Source organism: Centroberyx gerrardi, chromosome 8 (assembly GCF_048128805.1).
Source record: "Centroberyx gerrardi isolate f3 chromosome 8, fCenGer3.hap1.cur.20231027, whole genome shotgun sequence".
Taxonomy (NCBI): Eukaryota; Metazoa; Chordata; class Actinopteri; order Beryciformes; family Berycidae; genus Centroberyx; species Centroberyx gerrardi.
Window position 1 is genome coordinate 16,209,264 of NC_136004.1, and position 9,238 is coordinate 16,218,501.

General features: G+C 42.3%; 1 protein-coding gene across 1 annotated transcript; it reads right to left on the reverse strand.

Annotated features, from left to right (window-relative positions):
• Positions 1-969: 969 nt before the first annotated feature.
• Positions 970-7,167, reverse strand: cdk7 (cyclin-dependent kinase 7). Its single transcript, XM_071899735.2, has 12 exons — positions 7,067-7,167; positions 6,724-6,783; positions 6,569-6,602; positions 6,404-6,471; positions 6,181-6,249; positions 4,670-4,780; positions 4,459-4,577; positions 4,179-4,278; positions 3,992-4,078; positions 3,745-3,894; positions 2,334-2,472; positions 970-1,454 (listed from the first exon to the last, which is right to left on the reverse strand). The coding sequence occupies exons 1-12, from the start codon at positions 7,130-7,132 to the stop codon at positions 1,426-1,428; spliced, it is 1,032 nt and encodes a 343-aa protein (XP_071755836.2). The 5' UTR covers positions 7,133-7,167; the 3' UTR covers positions 970-1,425.
• Between the last annotated feature and the right edge of the window lie 2,071 nt (positions 7,168-9,238).

Genomic DNA, 9,238 nt, shown 5'->3' on the forward strand with positions numbered 1-9,238 from the left:
AGCATGAATATTCATTCCCCCAAAATATCGTCACATTATTGATATTGAGGATTTTGGTCTAAAATATTGTGATATTTGATTTTGTCAATAACGCCCAGCCCTACCCTAAGGGCATTTTTTACTAAGGAAATTAATTGAGTATGGTCTGATTCTATTTATTAAAGCGGATGGCATGAACAAAAGTTACACAGAGAATATTCTCTGTTATGTTGTGGAAATGTTCTTTCACTCGGCAAAGAAAGATATCGGCAAGGAGTTTTTTTTTAGAACGAGTAATGGATTTGAACAAATAGGCTTATCAGTATTGAATTTTCCAACAAGAGCAGTGACACACTCTCTTACCCTGCCCTCTCCGCTAGTCTGATCCCATTTGACAGGAAAACCAAAAGGCCAGCAGAAGGCCTGGCAGAGTATCGGCCCTCTGACATGTCAGCCTGTGTTGCATCAGAGCGACGTTAAGCAGAAAGGACAGGGAGGAAAAGACAAGCCTGGTGGCACACTGGTGCGTGACACTGTCAGCCGAGCGCCACCCTGTTCGCCCTGAGGGCCGACCTCGTGCCACACACACAAACACACACGCAGTCAAATAAATACACACCCCCTTTCCCTCACTCCCACCCATATGCTGAGTAAATAAACCAAGAGGCATATTTCTGTCTTCACACATCCAGCGGACAAAAAGGTACGCTGCAAATATTTGTAACCTGAACTCAGCCTGTATTCTGTAGACTGTGTGGGTGCAACTGTGTGTCATTAAGTGAAATGGTAGGAGCATTTCAAGCCTCACCATGAGTAAACCATGCTTTACTTCCACTGGAGACAAATACTTAATGGTCACATATCGGTATTACACTGTAATGTGGTTTCATAATGAGATCTCAAAGTAGTCAAATTACAATCTTACAGTCACTCAGTGATCACATTTTGTCAACCGGAAAACCACAGCCGAAAATCACAAAATCCTTATTTATTAATCATTAACCATTTATTGGTCTGCATTACATACACAAAAATAAAAATAAAAATAAAAAATACATCTACATGAAATGAATCAAGTTTCCTAGTTTGGTTGTTTTCTTGTTCAGTCACATAAATAGTTCTATTCTAGCGGGCTCGAGTTCAGGCGTCATCGTCACAGTGAGGAAGAACCACAGTCACCGCTGCTGGAGACAGAGAGGCTCTGCAAGGCTTCAGCCGCTGGACTGCTGGACACCGCAGCACACTGGATACTGGGCCGACTGGGGGCTCAAATCACATAACTGCTATAACCTCTACAATGCCCCCAAGTTAACCACATCTGAGCCTTTTCCACCGGTTTCAGACCTTCTTTCCCACTGCAGTGGACAATCCTGAGCCACGCGGGAAGCCGAGCCACGCAGCAGTGTCAGACGGTCATGGTGCTCTGATGGACAAAGTCCCATTCGGTCAGAAAACCAGCTTCTTCTTCATCACACCTGAAAATGATACAAATAAGATGTTACTACATCTATTATGAGACTGCATTTTACTGTCCATTTACACGCAAATCTGTCTTGCGTCCCGTGTTCAAAACAACCGTCACAGCCACTTACGTTACAAGCAGAGCTCCAGCCTATACATGAGCAATCTGCGAACCACTCATTTTTCCATTTGAGTGTTTGGTAGTCTCTCTCCCTCTAATATAGCATAAAGCATAGTATATAGTTGACCCAAATAGTTCCCAAACCACAGGAGGAGATGGAAAAGCTTTGAACCTCCCAGTAACACCAAGGTCCTACTCCACTAAAACATACCCTGCCACAACCCTCTAAACTGTGTGTGTGTGTGTGTGTGTGTGTGTGTGTGCGCACGCGTTTTACTTCACTACATTCTGAATTTCCAACTGCAATTAAATGTGCAGCCAACACCCTTTGAATTGCTAGGTTAAATCAAGCACTATTCCAGATTTATAACATCAGTGTACATAACCCTGAGAATGTAAGCGTTCAGTAGGCTAAAATTCACATTGGAAAAAATGTGTGTGTTATATGTAACTTGGCAGTGGGTGGCGTGTTCTAAAATTGTCAGCTCCTTCCGAAATTGGCCTCCGACATTTGTTTCATGAAACTTTTCCTTTGTGCTGCCCAGACCACAATTTAAACAAGAGAACAGAATAATATTGACTGTCCGTATTTGAACATGGACAAACATCATCCTGTCAGGGTGGCACTAATAATGATGATAGGTGGACTGGATGATGGGTAAATACAGCAAATTTGAGTATGCAAGTGCAAAAACTTGTGCTTCTATCTGTGTGTGTGTGTGTGTGTGTGTGTGTGTGTGTGTGTGTGTGTGTGTGTGTGTGTGTGCATTACTTGTCTCCAGGCCGTCTCTTTTCCTCTTGAACCCGATGGTCTCCTTCTCCTTCAGAGCCTCAGCTGAACAGTTGGGTCTGGGGAGCTGGGGGCCAGGAGTGGGACCAGGCCGATTACTGAAGTACCTCATCTTCAGAGCCTGGACAAACAGATAGAGGGTGGCAGGGGGAGGGGTGGAAAAAAAGGGAGTCAGGGCAACAGTTAGCATGTCGTCCCCCACAAATGATGCAGTTATCCCTTGGGCCAATCAATAACAATTACAATCAAGCGGCAATGCCTCATCTTAATAGTGTTGAAGAAAACTCAGGAAGGAGAGAGCTGGCAGTTGGACAGTTTAGTCAAGCTGCAGTTTGGGAGCTAAGAAACTCAAACTCTGAAGGGAATACACAGAATTTTATAGTGTTGAATAATCAGGTTTATGATAATACAAGTTGTTTCTATATATTACTACCATTGGTTAAAAGGTTACCTCTTCATTATGCCAACCAATTGTTAAATGTACACTTTAAGAAAAATTTGAATTCCTTCTTTTCTGGTGACAAACACTCATTGTTCTCCAAGGACTCCTAACCTCCCATTATAAGAGATAGGGACATCTGCACATCTCAACCCCCCCATGCTAACACTTTAGCCTCAGATGAGAAATACTGACTCTTGTGCTCGTAAACATATCAACTATATCAAAAGGCATCCTGAGTTAGTGAATACACTCTCAGAAGAAAAGGAAAGTTGTTATCACATCTGTAGTTGTTTAGCTGTATCTCTCCGGCAGGTCTACTTCTGCAATAGTATAAGTATGTGTATATGTAGTATATAGTGTTTGTAGAGTATATTGTGTAACACATGTGTATCTTTGTCCCCTTAGGCTGTGGATCAAGTTTGGTGTTTATACTTCAAAAACACCTTTGGGAACAACCTGTTTTATCCAAGATGTTTAAAATGGCAGAAAATACCAAAATGCATACATATCAAAAATACATAGATATGTATGCCGGAATATGGTAAAATTTGTAACTGTTTATAGTTTTATAGTTTATATACACTTTATAAATAATTTATAACTGTATGATTTTATTGTGACATTTTTGGCTCAGAACCTGCTATGGAAGATGGGAATTGAATCCTTCAAGCAAAAAATGTTTTTTTTAATAGACTACACTACCATTTGAAGTGTTATCAACACCTTAAAGCACACAGCACTCCCACGTTGTCTTAGAAAATGAAATCTAAAGACAATACTCAACTGAAAACTAAAGACTCTTTATCTGTGAGCTTCAGTTGTTAAAGAACATTCTCTCTCTCCCTTAATATAACTAGTCCGCTAATGGGGAAATCTGAGTAAATGCGGTAGAGAAAGGGATTTGTTTCCAAGGTAAAATCCCAGTGGCCAATGTGCTTCTGTGAGTATTACCTGTGTAGCCGTGGTTCTTGTCGAGGGGTTAAAGGTGAAGAGGCCCTGCAGCAGCTCTAGTAAGTCGTCTCCAGCTGCGCTGAAGATGTGTTCCAGCGGGGTGCCAGGAAATACTTTGAAGGACACATAGTCTGGCAGACTGCTGACTCCCTGCAGAGATATTTGACACACAAATGTATACTGGGATCCGCAGAGAAAAGAAATGCTACAGAAACAACCCACATACACACAAAAAAAAGATACCGACCGGCCAGGTCTCCTCTGTGGGGGTCCCAAGAGCCTCAAAGATCTTAGTCAGCTGGTCCAGATCTGAGTCTCCAGCAAGGAATGGTAACTACAGTAAAAGAGGCAGACAGAGAGATTAGCATGTATAACTACATAATAATGTACTCTATTACTGTGCTACCATCTCCTTGAAGTGAGGCATCTCGTACCCGAAGGAGTAACTCTGCCAAGATGCAGCCCATTGCCCACATGTCGACACCCACTCCGTACATCCTGGCACCAAACAGGAGCTCGGGGGAGCGGTACCACCTAGGAAAGGGATCAATAAACAGAAGAGGGAAAGCGTTTTCATTTTCCAACTCTGATCCACATAATGCACGTTCAGCACTTATTAGCTTCCGTGAGAGAGAGTTCCGATGATTGTAAAAATACAGGAGAGAGAGGAAAGATGGATCAACACTGTGAAATGGAAAAATACATAGCACAGACCTGGTAACAACTTGATGTGTGTAGACTCTGTTGGGGCTGCCGAACGCTTTAGCCAACCCAAAATCAGCCAATTTCAACACTCCATTGCCATCTAACAGCAGGTTATTGGGCTTCAGATCCTAAAAATACATAACAGCAGCAGCAAAAGTACATTATTGACTGTGTGTGTGCATGCGCAAATGTGTGCGTATGTATACGTGTGTGGTCTCACCCTGTGTAGGACCCAGTGGTGGTGCATGTATTCCAACCCCTGTAGAGTCATGAGGATGTAGGCTTTGATGTTGGCTGGAGTCAGCACTAGGCTGGTGTCTTTGATGATCACCTGAAGAAGAAAAAAAGGAGAAAGAGAGATAAATAAGGGTACCTGACAGCTGAGGTGTGCAGACCATCTAGGCCTATACCCATTTATTGATCGTTTAACTCAGCTGCAGTCCACATATCAAAATAAAATCAGACTTATCAGAGAGGATCAGAGAGGATTGAAAGCAAGACAACTGGGATGCATCCCGGTAAAGAAGTGGACACAGCTGGAGTCAAGCTAGACAGTCCAGTTTAAAAATCAACCTGAATCCCCATCGCTCCACCCACTCTGAAAACACTGGCTCCACCATCCGGCTAAGTAACATGTTACTGGCAATAAAAACATCCAACATCTGTAGCTGATAAGCTCACAGAGCAAAATCTCAGCACAGGGCCTAAAAATAGACATCAAGTACTGGTGCTCCGATGAGCATCATATTTCATTCTCACGTCTGTTCTGCCTGTCTGCTGCCTGTGAGCTGGTAATGGTCATCAATTTATGAGAGCTGAGAGCAGAGTGATATTGATTTTTTTAAGTGCCGTTATCTTGTTTTTGCATCGTTCTAACAGAGTTTGATGTATTGGTGGCGGGCGCACATCTGGAGCCTTGTGTGCTAAAACAGACCAGAGGAGGACGTGGGGATGAGGAGAGAGAGAGAGAGAGAGAGATGATGATGATGATGCTATCCTTCCATCTGTTTACACTCTTACCCCTATCCTCATCACCCTGCTCATATCTTTATTTGCTACTGCTTAATCACCGGACTGCTCAATCACAGCTTCCTCATCGATTCCTTCATCTCTTTGTCTTGCCCTGTCAGTCACAGTATTGGATGATGTACAGAAACTACTAAACCTCTATCTCAGTTTTCTCAGCTCTTACAAGTGTATATTTCTCGGAAAACCCCCTGGTGAAATCCAAATCTTAAAGTCCCCATGAAATGAACTCCCAGTACTTCTACTTCCTGGAAAACAGAGTATCTGTAACGGTGACCTCATACTGCACCAGTGGGCGTAAATATAAATCCCATCCAATCAACAATCCCGCCCCTCTGCTCCGATGTCATTTCATCGGGACTTTAAATCCAGCGCTATGGTCTCTCCTGCTGCCCAGTAACGAAGGGCACGAGACAAAGACTGGATTTCCATCTTGTGGCCTAATTGTGAAATACAACATTGGCCTATTCTCTGATGTTGGAGCATGGGACAGGAGTCTAATCTAAAAAGGAGTCTAAGGCTAAGTTTACTTTAAAAGGAAAAATATAAAAAAATATATCCACACAGAAAGAGATGAGAAAAGGGATGCTGCACAGGTCAACAAAGCCGTTGATTGCCATGAGTGAGTAGTATGTGTACCGGACAAACCAGAGATAAACAATATATAGGCTATATATTTGCTCTCAAGGGTCAAAGCTGTCTCACCTCCAGATCCGTCTCCATGAAATCAAACACCAGGCTGATGTTGGATTTGTGTCCAAAGGCATCCAGCAGCTAAACAACAACAACACATACAACATAATGACATATTAACGCAGAATTCAGAACAGGAGATTACAAACCACCAAGATTTTTTTTATTGTTCTTGCACAAGTGATACCAGTAACAGGTAAGAATAACACAGCCCTTGGTCCAAATATGTACCTACCCCAATGATATTTGGGTGGTGCAACTCCTGCAGTAGTTTGATCTCTCGAAGGGCAGTCCTATTGATACCTAAGATCAATGAAATCATTAAACAGGTGGAGGAACATGGACTGCACTGAAAGGTAAACAGTTACACTATCAGGAAAAAGCCTAAGAAATCACATACCATCTTTGGCCTCAGTTCTGTGTCCAACCTTGATCTGCCAGGAGACAGAGAACAGACTGGGAGTCAAGTTTTGGTATAAAATATCTGCATTAACCTGTGAATACTAAGCTAGCCAAAACAAAAGCTTTTCAAAACCAACGCCATTGTTCTTGTACCTTTTTAATGGCCACTATCGTGTCAGTTGTTTTATCTCTGGCTTTGTACACTGTGGCAAACTGCAGAAGAAAGACAGACAGTAATAAGCACAGATGAAGAGACACTCATCTAATGTTCACTGTTCAATAAGAGAGCTTGTTTCTACCTCACCGCTGCATTGTGTGCAGCACAACACACAGCAGGCTATTGTTGACATTAACAACCAGCTAGCGCTTGGTAGCCTGCCGGTGGAAACAAGTCTTCCAAACAACTAGCTACAGCCTCGTTTTGGAGCAGAAATTAAAGCAAATCAAGCTAAGTCTCAAGACAGAAGTTAAAGATATTTGATGAGCCTCTCCGTACCTGACCCTCTCCGAGGAAATCTAGTTTCTCGTATCGTTTGGCTCTGGATTTCACATCAAGCGCCATGCTTAACTGTCAGTTTGGACACACTTCCTGCTTTGTTAAAGGTCCGCTAGTACTTTTTCCGGGTTAAAGGAGACTGTATATTGACCAACACCGCCACCTAGCGGCTCAGTTTATTCAGCACATGGAAATGTAACTAGGAGATAAGGCTGTTTTGAATTATAAAGCATATACATTTATTACAACTTGAAGTAAAAATACCTAGAACTGCAAATAATGAAAAATTGCAAAGCAAGTTTAGTTGAAATGAAAGAAACTTAGGCAGAATTATTAAATACTAATACAACAAATATAATATATCAATAATATTTAACATAAAAAAGCAATAAACAGCAATAATAGTAATGCTACTACTCTAATAGTAATAATAATGATGATGATAATATTATATATTATTATTTTATATCATCTTCTTCTTCTTCTTCTTCTTCTTCTTCTTCTTCTTCTTCTTCTTCTTCTTCTTCTCATTATAATAATTATTGTTGTTGTTATTATACATTTCCGTTATTAATAACTATAATTCCCAAATATTGTCACATGTCACCATGAGTACGACTTATTCATCAACGGAGGGAAAACAAATCTCAGCTCAAATCTACGCTGATATCAAGTCAACATTTCACAGTTATGAACCAATACTTTTACTAGTTATGTTCCTGACAGTTAGCCTTCCTTTTTCTTTTTTTCTTTCAAAGTAGCAGTTTGACATCGGTCTCCTGGGAGTCTCTCTTGTCAGTTAGGAAGGTTTTGTGATCCATGCACCACTGAACACATCTCTGCACTCCCATCTCCATACACAATAGATACCCTCACATCCCACAGGATTAGGCATGGCTCCTCTCCTTTGACCCTCCCTGTCTCACTGCTGAGCTGCCACACACACACACACACACACATACATACACACACGCCACTGACTTTCATTTTCATGTTAAGTTTGACAAGAGGAGTGTGAAGGATCAGCAGGCCTAATACACCCCTCATTCTCCCCTCAGATGCATACACACTCATATGCTGACAGCCCACAGATGTGACTGACAGGACCGTATGTGCCCATGCAACCATGCAGGATGCAGAGGAGAGAATTGGAGAAGAGAAGAGAAGAGAAGAGAAGAGAAGAGAAGAGAAGAGAAGAGAAGAGAAGAGAAGAGAAGAGAAGAGAAGACTCCAGCAGCCTGGTCTAAGTTGCTGGTATTGTCAACCTACAGAGACGCACAGACGGGCTTTAATGTGGAACATAACTGTCCAGTGGCAGGCATAACTCAGACCCACTTACATCACTTGCTCTAAAACAAATGCGACATATTGATGTCCTCCTCTAATTCTGATATGATTTGAGGCCATTCCTATACACTGGCTTGCCTTCTATCTCTGTTGCTGATGGGAGGAGCGGCAGCTGAGTTATAGAGGCATAAGTGATTCTGATGGCGTTTATACGGTTTGTCACAGTAAATCTCATGATACCATGGGTAGCATTACGCACAATAACTCACTCAGGTTATATTTCACATTAGCAGATGGGGATGCTGTTGAGCTGCTACTGTGTGTGTGTGTGTGTGTGTGTGAGTGTGTGTGTGTGTGTGAACCTGTGTGTGTGTGAACCTGTGTTTGACGGGCAGGAGAGTGAAACCACAGGGCTGTTTATCAAACTCATAGGAAGTGGGTGTTGTTGAGCGAGGACGTGTCGCGCCACCACATCCTGCTGCTGGGGAGCAGCTTCTGACGGGACACCAGAGCGTTCACACAATGTACAGTAAACAACAAATACAGGCCAGGTGTACGTGTGTGTGTGTGTGTGTGTGTGGCCACTTGTCTTTTGGAGGTAAATGAGGGTGAAGAAAAGGCCGTTCTGGTGGTTTATTGGGTGTTGGCCGAGCCTGATGGGCCCATGAGGATTTTTTTTTTCATTCTGACTTTGCTACACTTTTTTTTTTTTAGCAAACAGACTGCTTAACACCCATTCTGTTACAACTGGTCATCAGATTTGTTATACTGTGAGCTTCCACTACCCACAAACCATGCATGTCACATGAAAATGCAAATCACAAGAGTCAAAGCTTGATGAAAGTGCAAAAAACGTAAGAGCAAAGCCAGGGGTTATTTTTGGCC

Bases quoted from the DNA above. Each gene is read 5' to 3' on its own strand.
- cdk7 (XM_071899735.2), bottom strand. From the start codon at position 7,132: ATGGCGCTTGATGTGAAATCCAGAGCCAAACGATACGAGAAACTAGAT. The intron at 4,079-4,178 runs GTACGAGATGCC...CTTTTACTGTAG, and splicing joins TGGCAGAGTTACTCCTTCGG to TTACCATTCCTTGCTGGAGA. The intron at 3,895-3,991 runs GTCGGTATCTTT...ATATCTCTGCAG, and splicing joins CCACAGAGGAGACCTGGCCG to GGAGTCAGCAGTCTGCCAGA.